Genomic DNA, 18252 nt, shown 5'->3' on the forward strand with positions numbered 1-18252 from the left:
CTGGGGACTGGAGGCAATACACTGAAGGAGCAATAAACTGGGGACTGGAGGCAATACACTGGGGGAGCAATACACTGGGGACTGGAGGCAATACACTGAAGGAGCAATAAACTGGGGACTGGAGGCAATGCACTGGGGGAGCAATAACCTGGGGACTGGAGGCAATACACTGGGGGAGCAATAACCTGGGGACTGGAGGCAATACACTGGGGGAGCAATACACTGGGGACTGGAGGCAATACATTGGGAGAGCAATAACCTGGGGACTGGAGGCAATGCACTGGGAGAGCAATACACTGGGGACTGGAGGCAATACACTGGGTGAGCAATACACTGGGGACTGGAGGCAATACCCTGGGAGAGCAATAAACTGGGGAGGCAATACAGTGGGGCAGAATAAACTGGGGAGGCAATACAGAGGGAAGGCAATATACTGGGGAGGCAATACACTGGAAGGAGCAATACACCAAGGACTGGAGGCAATACACTGGAAGGAGCAATACACCGAGGACTGGAGGCAATACACTGGGGGAGCAATACACTGGAAGGAGCAATACACCGAGGAGTGGAAGCAATACACTGGAAGGAGCAATACACCGAGGACTGGAGGCAATACACTGGAAGGAGCAATACACCGAGGAGTGGAAGCAATACACTGGAAGGAGCAATACACCGAGGACTGGAGGCAATGCACTGGGGGAGCAATACACTGGGTACTGGAGGCAATGCACTGGGGGAGCAATACACTGGGTACTGGAGGCAATACACTGGGGGAGCAATACACTGGGGAGGTAGTACATTGGGGGAGCAATACAGTGATGAGGCAATACACTAGAGAAAGCAATACACTGGGGAAAGGCCGATGAGAGGGGGTTGGTGGAGGGTTGGGATGGGAGTAAGACACTGATTAATTTATATTAATTGGGCACTGGAAATTATAGTTAATGGGAGACAGAGCTAGGTTATCATTTTATATTTTTAGCTATGTACGGTGCCGTCCCTTATTATATAGCATCCTCTCTAGCTATGTATGGCAGCATGATGAAGGAGCTGAGACCCCAATTCTAGTGATGTCTCACTTATTTTACGGCGGCAGCAGTTGTGACAGAGTCCCAGTTTTTCTGCTGCAGATCTAGCAGTGGTACAACCAACAAAACCAATTATTTAAAGGGGAGTATATGACTAAACCAACTGAAAAGAGACCAAATCCTACCCCTAAAATCATCAATCTTTATTAATAATTACGTATAATACCAAAAATATATATAAAGTGAGATAAAAAATACATCCCCATAAGGATCCCCCCAAGGATAGGGATAAAGTTAATCTCAAAAGGTACCCTCTATGGAGTTTTTATATGATACCAGAAAAAAACAAATAGAAAAAAACAAATAGGAAAAACCAAGTAGAAAAAATGAAAAAAATATTTAAAGCAATAATAAAAAAAATAAAAAAAATAAAAATTATCAAAATATGAAACAATCAAAAAAACCGAAAATAAGGCTAATACCTTTCTGGATACACAATGCCTCTACTAGCCCTACTTGGCCCTGGAAACTGTTGTCCTTCCTGACAGCGGAGGTTGGCACCCTGTAAAACGATATGGCGCCCCCACTCAATGACGGCTGTCCCTCCTGTCCCTGGGTTATCCCTAATAAACTAATAATCACAGACAAAAGACATACAAGTATGGATCAAGTTAGATCCATAAAAACACAATGAATATCCCTTTATATATGTTCCTTGCTATACACTCCCACCACTGTAATAGCTCTGGAGACTGAAGCCTATAGTGTACACCATGGGCTATAGTTTGATGTCACCATCTAATGATGCGCCTTTTGCTAAATTAACTCAAGGCTGCCATTCTAAATAATGCAGGTAGATATATAAGTTATATTAATGCTGATTTTTCTACCCATATATTCTATCTCCATAGATATATGACTGCAATAGTTAATAGGCCAATCAAATGTATACACACGTCTCCATATGGGCAGAGGAACATAACTAAAGTGCTTCATACATGACACACACTGATTCACATGTCATAAATGTATAGCTCATAACCACCACTTAGCTCATAATTCCTGGGTGTTCCCTTCAGGCAACCATGCAAATGCATCGGCTCATTACTGTCCCAACGCGTTTCTCCCCCGTCATTCAAGGGGGTTCATCAGGGGACCTACAGATTCACAGTCCTTAATAGGTCATAGAGCTATAGACAGACATGTTAGTTCTGTCTGGCAAAAGTCTGTGCCATGTATGAAGCACTTTATTTATGTTCCTCTGCCCATATGGAGACGTGTGTATACTTTTGATTGGCCTATTAAGGGGATCTAGACTATTGCAGTCATATATCTATGGAGATAGAATATATGGGTAGAAAAATCAGCATTAATATAACTTATATATCTACCTGCATTATTTAGAATGGCAGCCTTGAGTTAATTTAGCAAAAGGCGCATCATTAGATGGTGACATCAAGCTATAGCCCATGGTGTACACTATAGGCTTCAGTCTCCAGAGCTATTACAGTGGTGGGAGTGTATAGCAAGGAACATATATAGAGGGATATTCATTGTGTTTTTATGGATCTAACTTGATCCATACTTGTATGTCTTTTGTCTGTGATTATTAGTTTATTAGGGATAACCCAGGGATAGGAGGGACAGCCGTCGTTGAGTGGGGGCGTCATATCGTTTTACAGGGTGCCAACCTCCGCTGTCAGGAAGGACAACAGTTTCCAGGGCCAAGTAGGGCTAGTAGAGGCATTGTGTATCCAGAAAGGTATTAGCCTTATTTTTGTTTTTTTTGATTGTTTCATATTTTTATTATTGCTTTAAATATTTTTTTCATTTTTTCTACTTGGTTTTTTCTATTTGTTTTTTTCTATTTGGTTTTTCTGGTATCATATAAAAACTCCATAGAGGGTACCTTTTGAGATTAACTTTATCCCTATCCTTGGGGGGATCCTTATAGGGATGTATTTTTTATCTCACTTTATATATATTGCAGATCTAGCAGTGCTCAGAATGTAGAGCCCGGTATAACCACACCACTGATTGGTGGCTTTCTCTGTACACTGTATATTGACAGAGAGCTGCTAATCAGTTCTGGGGTGTGGTTGGACTAGCAAGCAGGAGGAAGCAAGTCAGGTAGTGATAATCTCCTGCTGATTAAACACTGCATTAATTGAAACCGAAACACTTAGCCCAGTAAGTGACAAATCACTGGACTCGGGGTCTCAGCTCCTACACTATGCTGCTTTCAGAATACATAGCAAAAACCTGATTTCCTTTCAAGTAACCTATTGTATCAATGATATCAGAAGAAATGTTCACCTGATGTAATAGCAGAGGCAGATTATCCGCAGTGTATTCTCTTGATAGACAGGTCTCCAGCTCTCGCTGCATGACATCAGCTTGAACAGTAATCGGTATTGCTCCTGCCACCTCCGGTCCAAGTAAACAGTTTAATAAGTGAAAAAACGTAGCCTTTTCCAGCTATATACAGTATATTGATTTACACACTTGTATGAACACTGTATAATGTGAATAGAGAGAAGACTATAAAACAGTATGATGAGCATCAGCACATGGACGGCGGCCCAGAGCTCCCTGTCTGCACATACCCTTACAAATCATCAGTAACATTGCCTGAGATTAGAGGCCACATACATTTAGCAGAAGAACCTCAAATCCCCCATTTTCAAGTGACTTTATGAATCAGATCTTCATGACAGAATTGCCGCAATAAAACCACTACTGAAGCATTGAAATACGTAAGGAGAATGGTGGGAGCTGCATTCAGTGACTCCAGTCCAGTGTCCCCCGATGTAACCTCAATATAAGTAGTATGTGATGTGGAGAGTCAGAAAGTAAACTATCGAGATATCGCCATTGTCCACTTTATGAAAATCAATAAAAGAATGGCAACCTGTTATGACGACTTAAAATGAAACTGACAGAAACGTTAACCCCCACCAAATCATTTATATGACTGTGTAGCCCTTTAAAAGATAATCAAATTGATCCCTTTATGACCCCCAAGCAGTGCTGCAGCAGCAACAACTCCCATTTTGAAGCTATATCTGGAAGTGCATTGGGGCGTGATGATGCAGTCGTAGCTTCTCAGCCTCACGCTGGATTTCCTACAAAGCTGGACCCTCCCCTGCCTGATTGACAGGTCCTTTGCTCTGGTACCTGACCACCGACCTGTCAATCAGCCGGGGAGAGTCCTTCTATGTAGGAAATACATTGGATCTTCTTTGAATTCTGGGTATTTATGACTGTCCCCGGACTATGCTTCTACATTAATATACCTTGAGCTATGGTGTGCACTATTTGTCTCTGATCCCCCCTTTTTGAGTTATGTTTACATAAATGTACTTAAATCTTATTCGTGATTACTTGTTTCATTAAGAGGTGATCAGAGACAAACCCCAGCAATGTCCGGTTCTATGATTTACCTTTGTGCTCTAAATCCTCCTGCAGAACATCGTTTTTGCACTATGCACTTTATACTCTCATCTCCATCTGTCCTTCAAAGGATTTTTTTTTTAAATTGTTTGATTCAATAAAAATTACGCTGTTTTGCAATCAATGTTTGGAGGACCTTTGTCGTTTGTAGGAAATCCAGCGTGAGGCCGAGAAGCTCGGACTGTGTCACCATCTGCAATGCACTTCCAGATAAGGCTTCAAAATGTGAGTTCTTGCTGCTGCAGCACTGCTTGGGGGTCATAAATGGATTGATTGGGTTATATTTTAAAGGGCTGCACCATCATATTTATGGCCCGAGGAGGTTTACATTTTCTGACGGGTTCCCTTTAACACTTGGAAAATATACAGAAAAATCATCCTTATATGATAAGAGGTGTCCAAACATTTCACTGAGTGTTACTAGTCATGTATGCTAAGCTAAGTGCGTGACAGATCAGATACTGCTAATAAAGCTCATTGTACATCCTATTGGCTAAAATACCTCGGCGGCACAGCAGATATTAAAGGGGTAGTTTTCATCAACCTATTTATCTCCTGATGTTCCTCTGTAAAGGACAGTCTCTTTGCCATCTTTTCTGGCAAAGAAAGTGCATGACCACTGCAGCCAATCAGCCCCCACTGAAGTAAATGTGATCTGAGTAGGAAAATGCAGTGCCGGAAAATACTCACTACACAGCTTAGGGAGCTGCCATGTTAAAAAGCTTTACAATGAATTTTCAATGGCTGTGGCCAAGTATCTGCTATCTGCTATTATCTGCTAATGCCGTCTCCTAAAAGCTCGTGCACGTGCCTGCATTTTCAGTCCGAGTGTGATCTGACAAAAATCGGATCGCACTCTGACCAACGTAAAGCTATGGTGCCGTGCAAATGTCCGATCTTTTCCTCAGAACGAGAGGGTCCGAGGAAAAAAAAATCGCTGCATGCCTGAGTTTGATCCAATATTCAGATCGCACTCAGCCGTACAAGTGAATGAGTCCATGGAAACCATTGGATTGCACTCGGATGACATCTGAGTGCAGTACAGTTTTTACTGACTGACAGAATGCAGAAGATGGAGAAATTGGATCACACTCTTATCAAACTGTGATCAGAGTGTGATTATTGGTGATGAGCGAATATACTCGTTACTCGAGATTTCCTGAGCATGCTCAGGGGTCCTCCGAGTATTTTTTAGTGCTCGGAGATTTAGTTTTCATCGCTGCAGCTGAATGATTTACATCTGTTAGCCAGCATAAGTACATGTGGGGTTACCTGGTTGCTAGGGAATCTCCACATGTACTTATACTGGCTAACAGATGTAAATCATTCAGCTGCGGCAAGAAAAACTAAATCTCCGAGCACTAAAAAATACTCGGAGGACCCCCGATTGAGCTCAGGAAATCTCGAGTAACGAGTATATTCGCTCATCACTAATGATTATCATATTCAGCAGCCCGATCCTATTGTAGAAGAGAATATACGTTGGTGTGACCCTAGCCTTAGGACCCATTATTAAAAGCAAATTCCCTTTTAATAGTCTGTGGTTCTGTAGGTGTACGTTTTACCTGTAAGCCTCTTTTCAGGATCATTTCTCTTTCATTCCTGTAGTATGCAATGTCCTTTGGGATCGGCACAGAGCTAGAATTTGAATCAGTAAACACTTCTTAAACATATTGATAATGACATGTACATATGCTTAAAAAGTAGTACTGTATGCAATAAAGGTCTATGAATGTAATAACTAGGAATATCTGAAATCCATTGTAATTCAATAAGGCATTTTGTTAATGTAGTTCTAGTTCTCAAAGAGACTTAAAGGAGTGCTAAATATCAATAAAAGAAAAAAAATTAACTAAAAAATCAAGATCATCCATTCCCACTCCTTTGTTCTAACAAACTGGGGCCTGGTAGTAAGGCAACTGACCGTAGCTGGCCCTGCTGCCATGTCTGCAGTATGACCCTCCCCTTTGGCTAATTCACATCCATTAGTAGGTCGTCAGCCAAAAATGGAAGCGATCAGCAAGAAATTATCCATTGAGTTTTCTTCAGTATTCGGCTACAGTCACACTATCAGTATGTGGTCAGTATTCTCCATCAGTATTTGCAAGCCACAACCAGGAGTGGAACAATCAGGGGAAAAGTATAATAGAAACATATGCACCACTTCTGTATTTATCACCTACTCCTGGTTTTGGCTTACAAATACTGATGTAAAATACTGACCAAATACTGAAGGTGTGAACACGCCCTTACTAGAAGACTGCTAGTTTCTGATGTATGCAGAAAATCCTGCAGACGGACAAACATTATGGGCCCGATTCATCAAGACGTTGTTCGTCTTGATGAGGGGTCGTAACAAATGCTCCTCATTCATAAAGACGACCTCCGTGTGCCACGCCAGAGATCTTACTCCAGTCAGGTACTGGAGTGAGATTTCTGGCATAAGGAACACCCAGCTCTGTCTGTTTTGTCTGAGTTGACAGAAACTGGTGTGAAAACATGAAAATTTTAGGGCAACTCCAACTTGAGCCTAAATTTTGCAACTTTTCATAGATTTTCTGATGTGAAAGCTTTGATGAATCAGGTCTTATGTGTAACTTCATCTTCTGTGTATTTTTATCAGGAATTTTAAGGTTTAGAGTTCCCTTAAGGCCGGCCTCACACTGGGCGTAAGACAATACGCCACGTATTATACGTCCGTACTACGGCCGTAATACGGAGAAATGTTCCCAAAATATTGATCCGTAGTCAGGGTGTGTCAGCGTATTTTGCGCATGGCATCCTCCGTATGTAATCCGTATGGCATCCGTACTGCGAGATTTTCGCGCAGGCTTGCAAAACCGACATCTAATGGATTTATGTGCTCAAATGTTCGGAAAAACATATATACAGTATATATATATATATATATATATATATATATATATATATATATGTCATTGAGACACATATATATATATTCTGTATTTAGATTTCATTCAGCGCGATATCTGTGAAAAGCCGGTAATTCAATTGCCGGCTTCTCATTTCTCCTGCACAAACCCGACAGGATATGAGACATGGTTTACATACAGTAAACCATCTCATATCCCCTTTTTTTTGCATATTCCACACTACTAATGTTAGTAGTGTGTATGTGCAAAATTTCAGCGCTGTAGCTGCTGAAATAAAGGGTTAAATGGCGGAAAAAATTGGCGTGGGCTCCCGCGCAATTTTCTCCGCCAGAGTGGTAAAGCCAGTGACTGAGGACAGATATTAATAGCCAGGAGAGGGTCCATGGTTATTGGCCCCCCCGGCTACAAACATCTGCCCCCAGCCACCCCAGAAAAGGCACATCTGGAAGATGCGCCAATTCTGGCACTTGGCCACTCTCTTCCCACTCCCTGTAGCGGTGGGATATGGGGTAATGAAGGGTTAATGCCACCTTGCTATTGTAAGGTGACATTAAGCCAGATTAATAATGGAGAGGCGTCAATTATGACACCTATCCATTATTAATCCAATTGTTGGAAAGGGTTAAAAAACACACACACACATGATTTAAAAGTAGTTTAATGAAATAAACACAGCGGTTGTTGTGATAATTTATTGTTCTCTCAATCCATCAGGAACACCCTCGCTTGGAAAAATAATAAACGCACAAGATACATACCTTCTGGTGAACCGTCTCGTCCCACGAAGTAATCCATCTGAAGGGGTTAACTAATATTACAGGCAGGAGCCCTGCTAAATGCAGCTGTGCTCCGTGCCTGTAATCCCCGGCGAATGAATGAAATGTAGGTCATTGACCTACATTTCCTTCAGTCGCGGTGATGCGCCCCCTGGTGGATGTCCTCATATGACCTGGAGTGTGGGAAAAAGTTCCCAGGCTGCAGTTCATGAGAACATCCACCAGAGGGCGCCTCACCGCGACTGAAGGAAATGTAGGTCAATGACCTACATTTCATTCATTCGCTGGGGAATTACAAGCACGGAGCACAGCTGCATTTAGCAGGGCTCCTGCCTGTAATATTAGTTAACCCCTTCAGATGGATTACTTCGTGGGACGAGACGGTTCACCAGAGGGTATGTATCTTGTGCGTTTATTATTTTTCCAAGCGAGGGTGTTCCTGATGGATTGAGAGAACAATAAATTATTACCACAACCGCTGTGTTTATTTCATTAAAATACTTTTAAATCATGTGTGTGTGTGTTTTTTAACCCTTTCGTACTATTGGATTAATAATGGATAGGTGACATAATTGACGCCTCTCCATTATTAATCTGGCTTAATGTCACCTTCCAATAGCAAGGTGGCATTAACCCTTAATTACCCCATATCCCACCGCTACAGGGAGTGGGAAGAGAGTGGCCAAGTGCCAGAATAGGCGCATCTTCCAGATGTGCCTTTTCTGGGGTGGCTGGGGGCAGATGTTTTTAGCCACGGGGGGGCCAATAACCATGGACCCTCTCCTGACTATTAATATCTGCCCTCGGTCACTGGCTTTACCATTCTGGCGGAGAAAATTGCGCGGGAGCCCACGCCAATTTTTTCCGCCATTTAACCCTTTATTTCAGCAGCTACAGCGCAGAAATTTTGCACATACACACTACTAACATTAGTAGTGTGGAATATGCAAAAAAAAAGGGGATATGAGATGGTTTACTGTATGTAAACCATGTCTCATATCCTGTCGGGTTTGTGCAGGAGAAATGAAAAGCCGGCAATTGAATTACCGACTTTTCACTAACACCGCTGCGTATTTCTCGCAAGTCACACTGCTGGTCAGTGTGGAATCCGTATTTTTCTCGCCCCCATAGACTTTCATTGGCGATTTTTTTGCGCAATACGGTGACAAACGCAGCATGCTGCGATTTTGTACGGCCGTAGAAAGCCGTATAATACTGAACCGTAATATACGGCTAATAGGAGCAGCCCCATTGAGAATAATTGTGCCGTTTATTTTGCGAGTTTTACGGATGTAGTTTATGCGCTCATACGTCCGTAAAACTCGCTAGTGTGAGGCCGGCCTAAGAATGTAACAGTAAATCCAATAGACATCTAATTGACATACCACAGACAACATCTTTGATCTCTCTATGTAATCCATTGCCGCGGTGACTAACCTTGTAAGTGCATTGCATTTGTTGCCTTTAACTGGTCCTTAAGGTGAACCTGTTACTCGATCCATGCAGCCCAAACTACGGGTAGCGTGAATCAGAATCCTGCTGCAAGATCGCAGCCAGGTATGTTTTACTCTGAAATGCTCTACGTGTTTTACAGAAAACATAGTTTGAAGAGTGGCACCTTTATTTGATTGGCAGGTCTCTCCCATTTGTCAACATCTGTCAAGTCAGCAGTCTTCCCCATGATTGTGGAACCTACTGAAACAGACTAAGGGACCTGTTTAAAGGCTTAGGAAACCTTTGCAGGTGTTTTTGTTAATTATTATAACTTACTGAAATAATGACTTTTGGGTTTTCTTTGGCTGTAAGCCATAACCATCAACATTAACAGAAATAAACACTTGAAATAGATCACTCTGTTTCTAATGACTCTATATAATATATGAGATTCACTTTTTGTATTGAAGAACTGAAATTAATTAACTTTTTGATAATATTCTAGTTTTGTGAGAAGCACCTGTAGGTGAAAAATACTGCAAAAAAGTTTGTTGCTTGTGCATGAGTGTTCAGAAAGTTTATTCAGTTTGCTGGTACTGTAAGGCTATGTGCCCACGTTGTGTTTTTTAAGCGTTTTTGCCGCGATTTTCAGGGGCAGAAACACTTAAAAAACGCTTACAAATAGCATCCCATTAATTTCTTATGCATTCCGCAATTGATGTGCCCATGCTGCGTTTTTTCCTGCGGCGAAAGCGCAGCATGTTCATTATTTTTGCGGAATCGCAGCAATTCCGTACCCATAGACATGTATTAAAAATCTGCTTGTAAAACGCTTGAAAAGCGCATGGATAACGCTGTAAAAACACGTCTAAACCACGTCTAAATCCACATGCGTTTTTCCTGCCAATATATGCAGAATTGAATATTCATCTGTCCACAAGATGCTTTACCAGGAGGATTTTGGTTTACTCTTGAACATTTTGCCAAACTGCAGTCTAGCTTTTTTTTTATGTCTTTCTGTTAACAATGAGGTTCTCCTGGGTCTCCTGTCATAGCGTTTCATTTCATTCAAATGTCAATGTATAGTTTGTGCTGACAGTGATGCACCCTGAGCCTGCAGGATAGCTTGAATTTCTTTGGAACTTCATTAGGGCTGCTTATACACAATCTGGACTATCCTGCATTGCAACCTTTCATCAATTTTTCTCTGTCGTCCACTTCCAAGCAGTTTAGCCACAGTGCCATGGGTTGTAAACTTGTTGATTATAATTGCGTACAGTGAAGAAAGGAAAATCAAGATCTCTGGAGATGGACTTGTAATCTTAAGACTGTTGATTCTTTTCAACAATTTTGGTTCTCAAGTCCTCGGACAGTTCTCTTCTCCTATTTCTGTTCTCCATGCTTAGTGTGGCACACAGACACAAAATGCAAAGACTGTGTGAACTTCTCCCCTTTGAATCGGGTTTCAGATGTGATCTTAATATTGCGCACACCTGTTACTTGCTGCAGGTGAGTTTGAATGAGAGTCACAGACTTGAAACAAAGTTGTTTACCCACAATTTTGTAAAGGTGCCAACAATTTTGGGGGGTTTCTGTGAAATGATGTCCAATTTACCTTTTTTCTCTTTTTTTGTGTTGTTCCAATACACACCATGTAAATAAACATGTGTATAACAAAACATGTGTAATTACAATAATTTTCTGGGAGAAATACTTCATTTTCTGGCACAATTACAAATGTGCTAACACTCTCGAGCATGACTGCATATGGCTTTTGACTAAAAGACATGTCACATAGAACCAGAGGATGATGGAATTATAAATCAGAAAATGGTGTTCAGATATGTAGCTTTAAAGGGAATCTGTCACCAGGTTTTTGTCATTTAATCTGAGAGCAGCATAATGTAGAGGCAGAGACCCTGATTCCAGAGATGTGTCACTTACTGGGCTGCATAGTGAAGTTTTGATAATATCTCAGTTTTTAAGCAGCAGATTATCACTAGAGGACAAATAAACCTGCTGACAGGTGGTCCTCCATATTCATGAGTTCTGTATAACCCTGCCCCACCAATGAATGGCAGCTTTCTGTATACACTATGCATGGGCAGAAAGCAGCCAATCAGTGGTTGGGTTATACAGAACTCAGCATTCAGAGAACCGGTAGTTCTGCTGCAGAGAAAACAGCGATTTTATCAAAATGTCAGCAAGCAGAGCAGCAAGTGATCCATCGCTGGCATCAGGGTCTCTGTCCCTGCATTATGTCGCTCTCAGATGGGGTAGGAAAAACCCGGTGATAGATTCCCTCAAAATTAGAATGCAACAATACTATTTCCAGTACTTTTTATCAGCATTTAATTTTTAAACCTACGTGTAGGCTCGAGAGGGGGTACCGTGGAGTACTCCATTTTCTTCTATTTCTGTCTTCAGTTCTGATAACTGAGATTCTAATTGCTTCTCCAGAAACTGGATTTTGTCACTTGATGAGATTCTATAAACTTCACTCATTATCTAAGACAAGAGCAAAACAAAGGAAAAATCAATCAATTGTGTACAGTAGATACATACATTATAAAAAAAAAATGTCTAGTGTATAGATTTAAAGTTGAGTTTATGTATAATGATTCTTCTATGAAGGCTCATTTTGCAAGAGACAAAACTTTAAAGATTTCATCCCTTCGGGGCCATTTATTCCATGTCAATAGAACATGCCATAATTAACTGATACATCCAGGTCCGACTTAGGGGTCTCATATCTATCTGGAGAATGGGGCCTCGGCGCGCTCTCAGAATTGGGAAGGAGGCCATGTATATGCAGCTCTCTCCACACATTTCATAGAAGCATAGAATGGTAGAGTTGGAAGTTACCTCCAGGGTCATTGAGCCAACCCCCTGCTCAATGCAGCATTTACTAAACCATCTCAGACAGATGTCTGTCCAGCCTCTGTGTGAAGACTTCCATTGACGGAGAACTCACCACCTCTCGTGGCAGCCTGTTCCACTCATTAATCACCCTCACTGTTAAGAAGTTTTTTCTAGTATCTAATCTGTATGTTCGCCTTTTCATTTTCATTCCAGTGCTTCTAATGTTTCCATGTGAAAACGAGGGCTTCAGAAATCTCATAATTGACGTGGGTCCCAATGGTGATTATATGTATGCACACTACTAGGGATACTGAGGTTCTGTATACAGCTTGTCAAGCCCAGCTTTGAATGCAAAGTCCAAATGTAAATTTTGGTGCAAATTTGGACTTCCTAGTATGGGCTAACCTACAACAATAGCATTTACTCCAAATAACCAGAGGCTGGGGAGGTCACATCTAGTTACGGAATTGGAGAAGTAGCATCACGTGCATAATTTATTGATATATTTTTTTCTGCTTGTGCCATCTATAAGAAATAGCTCCATAAGTAGGTAGTTATACAGCTTGTATTGAGCAGCTGGTTATAATATTATAGGAAAACAAACAAAGGAGGACTTGACCTAAAGTGGCAGAGTGCTGAATCTCTTCCCCAGTTTACACTTCCCATAAGAAGTCTCTGTATGTATGGTTCCAGTATAATCCATTATTTCCACTTGACCTTCACCCACTTATTGGTGTGAAGGTCAAATTGATGTTGCAGATTTTCTCTAGTATTCCTGCACAGCTCCACAACCCTTAGCCCACTTTATGACGGATATATCTATAATGGGGCAGGAAGGGGTTGAATACATTCATTGCCAATCCACAGCCTATTGGATTCCCATTCTCATTTAAAATCTATGGGACTTGTGAGGGGGTGGTTGAAGATTCCCACTCCACACCCCTTCTAAAGCCGTTTTTGTAGATATGATTACTTGTGTAAACATAAAAGCTGTTATTGGTGTTTTAGCCACTAGATGGCAGCGGTTTGCAGATTCATAGACTGTCATTGGAAGGTCAGTTGGCAGTCACTGAAATACCAATTGGAGTCGTCGGTTGGAAAATTGAAGGATGACTGAGTGTTGCAGGCGGCCATCTTGGAGTGCAGTTTGTAAGAGGCAGATGTGACAGGAGCACAGGAGAGTTAAGAAGAACAGGTGTGTGCAGTGCGCTAGGAGCTGGTCAGATTACTGAGGAAAGGTGCAACTGTGCCGGTGATTCCTGTCAGAGAAGAAGAATCACTTTGGGGAGACGACTATGGTTGGATACAGTACAGAGTTAGATTCCACCTAAAGCCTCGGCTGTGACGTGAATGGCCTTCTGCTAGCCTTTCAGGCAAAAACTGCGCTCCAGGTGACAAGCCCAGGATCCACTCCACGGTCTCCCAGCTAAATGGTTGTTCAGACGATTAGACAGCCACTTCTATGTTCAGTTAACGGCCGGTCCTGAGCTCAGGCCCCACCATAGGGATCCCGGTGGGTGCGTACACACAGACTTTAGAGAGAGTTTGGCGCCAAACCTAAATTCACAGAGACATTGTTTGCTAAGAGGGCTGTGTGAACCTTAGGCCTCTTTCACACTTCCGTCTTTCTTTTTCCATCACAATGCGTCATTTTGTGAAAAAAACGGATCCAGCAAATGGTGCTGCTGGATCCGTTTTTTTCTCATAGACTTGTATTAGCGACGGATTGTGACAGATGGCCTTCCGTTTCATCTGTCGTGCACTGGATCCGTTGGTAAATTGCTCTCCGTCGGGCAGAGCCAACACACAGAGGAACGTTTTTTGTGCACGTCAGAAAATCGCTCAGCGACGGATCCTGCGCTGCCCGTCATTGGCTATAATGGAACCCTATGGGCGCAGGATCCGTCGCTGACTGTGAAAAGCAGGAATCCAGTGACGGATGCCGTCTTTTCAAACTGAGCATGCGAGGAAGAATTTCCCGTCAGGGAAATTCTCTCTCGCTTGCTCTCCCTCCATTTACTATTGATGCTGCCTATGCAGCATCAATAGTAACAAGATATAATGTTAAAAAAAAATAAAAAATCGCAATATTCTGACCTTCCGGCATACCGCGCAGCATTACCGATGCTCGAGATGATCCCGGCAGCTAGCGTTCCCAGTAATGCATTGCGAAATGACCCAATGATGTCGCGGTCTCGCGAGACCGCAACGTCTTCAGAGGTCATTGCACGCAAGGCATTACTGGGAACGCCAGCTGCCGGGAGCATCGCGAGCATCGGTACCGCTGCGCGGGATGCCGGAAGGTAAGAATATTGCAATTTTTTTTTTGTATTATTATTTTTAACCTGGTTTGTGTTGTGTATGCGTTTTCGCATACACAACAGGTGCACATAGCCTCGACGGGTCCATCAGTTAAACGGGGCCAGTGCACCCGTTTTTTAAAATCTACACAGGATCCATAATTTCAACATTTCGAAGGATCCAGTGCAGATTGTAAAAACGGAAGTGTGAAAGAATCCTAACTGTCAAAAGCAGGAATCCAGTGACGGATGCCGTCTTTTGAAACTGAGCATGGGCGGAAGAATTTCCAGTCAGGGAAATTCTCTCTCGCTCTCTCTCTCTTTTTACTATTGATGCTGCCTATGCAGCATCAATAGTAAAAAGATATAATGTTAAAAATAATAAAAAATCGCAATATTCTTACCTTCCGGCGTCCCGTGCCGCCTTCCCGATGCTCGCGATGCTCCCGGCAGCTGCCGTACCCAGTAATGCCTTGCAAAATGACCCGATGATGTTGCGGTCTCGCGAGACCTCTATGTCATCAGAGGTCATTGTCTCGCAAGGCATTACTGGGAACAGCAGCTGTCGGGAGCATTGGGAAGGCTGCGCGGGATGCCGGAAGGTAAGAATATTGCGATTTTTTTTTTTTATTATGGGCTGTGTTGTGTATGCGTTTTCGCAGCAGATGAGGCAGGATCATGGGACAGATGAGGCAGGATCATGGGACAGATGGGGGAGAATGGAGACAGATGAGGCAGTATGGAGACAGATGGGGCAGGATGGGGAAATCATATGGGGCAGGATGGGACAGCACATAGGGCAGAATGGATACTCATGAGGGCAGGATGGGAGAACATATGGGGCCAGGATGGGAGAACAAATGGCCGGAGCCAAGAATGAGACACAAGGGAAACAAGATGGGGGATATTATTACTGTAGGGGCTAATTAAGGGATATTACTACTGGAGTGATGTACCGGTATTTTATTTTTTGAGGATACTGTTTTTAATGGTAGGGGGGTCCTGTTACTGTGAGCGACGCTATGTTGCCTTTTTTTTAATCATCTTGTGTAGTGTAGATGTTGGGAAAAAATTAAGTAATGTACTCTGCAAGCAGTGCTCTAGATAACTGTGTTATTTCCTGCAGAGACGAGTCCTGGCTGGAAGAAGTGATGGAGGTCTGTGCTGGACGAAGATGAAAAGCGAAGATGAAGGACTTCAACAAGAGACATCACTGGGGAGTCAGTGTATTACATATACACGCACACTATACACTGTATACTATATACAGAGCTACTGGGTACAATGTCACCAGTGATCATTGTATTACCTGCACACTATATACAGTGCTCATGTGTATAATATCACTGATGATCACCTGTACACTGACACTATATACAGAGCTCCGGTGTACAATCTCACTGGTGATCACTACATTACCTCTACACTGACACTATATGCTATATACAGAGCTCCTGTGTATAATGTCACCAGTGATCACTGTATTACTTGTACATGGACAATGTATACTAAGTACAGATCTCCTGTGTATAATGGCACAGACCAGTATTGTAGTATTCGGTCACTATGTTCTGGTAATATGTGATCTGGTCATGGTGCAGCGGTATTTGTTCCTTGTATGTGGTATTATTAGTCACAATGTGGTGGTAATTTGTGATTCGATCATGGTGCGGTGGTATTTGTCCCAGGTATGTGATATTATTGGTCATTTTAAAAATTGAAAAATAAATAGAAATTTACCTAAACTGTTTTGTATATTTTAACAAATGTTTAACCCCTTAATCCCATATGACGTACTATCCCGTCAAGGTGACCTGGGACTTAATTCCCAGGGATGGGATAGTACGTCATAACGATCGGCCGCGCTCACGGGGGAGCGCGGCCGGGTGTCAGCTGACTATCGCAGCTGACATCCGGCACTATGTGTCAGGAGCGGTCACGGACCGCCCCCGGCACATTAACCCCCGGCACACATCATCTTTGATTGCAGTGTTCCGGCGTTATAGGGAAGCATCGCGCAGGGAGGGGGCTCCCTGCGGGCTTCCCTGAGACCCTCGGTACAAGGCGATGTGCTCACCTTGTACCGAGCGTCTCCTCCCTGCAGGCCCCGAATCCAAAATGGCCATGGGGCTACATCCGGGTCCTGCAGGGAGGTGGCTTACCAGTGCCTGCTCAGAGCAAGCGCTGGTAAGACTGCAGCCCTGCATGTCAGATCGCTGATCTGACACAGTGCTGTGCAAAGTGTCAGATCAGCGATCTGACCCTATAACATGATGGTCCCCCTGGGGCAATGTTATAAAGTAAAAAAAAAAATATTCACATGTGTGAAAAAATAAAAAAAAATAAAAATTCCTAAATAAAGAAAAAAAATATATTGTTCCCATAAATACATTTCCTTATCTAAATAATAAACAAACAATAAAAGTACACATAGTTAGTATCGCCGCGTCCGCAACGACCCCACCTATAAAACTGTCCTGCTAGTTAACCTCTTCAGTGAACGCAGCAAAAAAAAAAGAGGCAAAAAACAACGCCTTATTATCATACCGCCGAACAAAAAGTGGAATAACACGCGATCTAAAAGACGGATAAAAATAACCATGGTACCGCTGAAAACGTCATCTTGTCCCGCAAAAAACGAGCTGCCATACAGCATCATCAGCGAAAAAAAAAAAGTGATAGTCCTCAGAATAAAGCGATGCAAAAATAATTATTTTTTCTATAAAATAGTTTTTATCGTATAAAAGCGCCAAACATAAAAAAATGATATAAATGAGGTATCACTGTAATTGTACTGACCCGAAGAATAAAACTACTTTATCAATTTTACCAAACGTGGAATGGTATAAACGCCCCCCTCCCAAAAAAGTAATTCATGAATAGCTGGTTTTTGGTCATTCTGCCTCACAAAAATCGGAATAAAAAGCGATGAAAAAATGTCACGTGCCCGAAAATGGTACCAAAAAAAACGTCAACTCGTCCCGCAAAAAACAAGACATAACATGACTCTGTGGGCCAAAATGTGGAAAAATTATAGCTCTCAAAATGTGGAGACGTAAAAACTATTTTTTGCAATAAAAAGTATCTTTTAGCATGTGACGGCTGCCAATCATAAAGATCCACTAAAAAAACACTATAAACAATAAATCCAACCCCCTTCATCACCCCCTTGCTTAGGGAAAAATAATAAAATTAAAAAAATTTATTTATTTCCTTTGTCCCATTAGGGTTAGAACTAGGGTTAGGGCAAGGATTAGGGCTAGGGTTAGGGTTAAGGCTAGGGTTAGGGCTAGGGTTAGGGATGGGGCTAGGGTTAGGTTTGGGTCTGGGGTTAGGGTTGGGTCTAGGGTTAGGGTTTCAGTTAGAATTGGGGGTTTCCACTGTTTAGGCACATCAGGGGCTCTCCAAATGCGACATGGCATCCAATCTCAATTCCAGCCAATTCTGCGTTGAAAAAGTAAAACAGTGCTCCTTCCCTTCCAAGCTCTCCCGTGCGCCCAAACAG

General features: G+C 42.4%; 1 protein-coding gene across 1 annotated transcript in view; it reads right to left on the bottom strand.

Moving 5' to 3' along the window:
• The window catches only part of LOC143807719 (uncharacterized), a 345126-nt gene that overhangs the window by 319959 nt on the left and 6915 nt on the right, over positions 1-18252 (bottom strand). The window contains exons 2-4 of the mRNA XM_077289578.1: positions 11954-12093; positions 6047-6119; positions 3345-3455 (exon numbers count right to left, since the gene is read on the bottom strand). Coding sequence (XP_077145693.1) covers positions 3345-3455; positions 6047-6119; positions 11954-12090 — 321 coding nt within the window. The 5' untranslated portion in view covers positions 12091-12093. The remainder of the gene's footprint in view (positions 1-3344; positions 3456-6046; positions 6120-11953; positions 12094-18252) is intronic.

Source organism: Ranitomeya variabilis, chromosome 2 (assembly GCF_051348905.1).
Source record: "Ranitomeya variabilis isolate aRanVar5 chromosome 2, aRanVar5.hap1, whole genome shotgun sequence".
NCBI lineage: Eukaryota > Metazoa > Chordata > Amphibia > Anura > Dendrobatidae > Ranitomeya > Ranitomeya variabilis.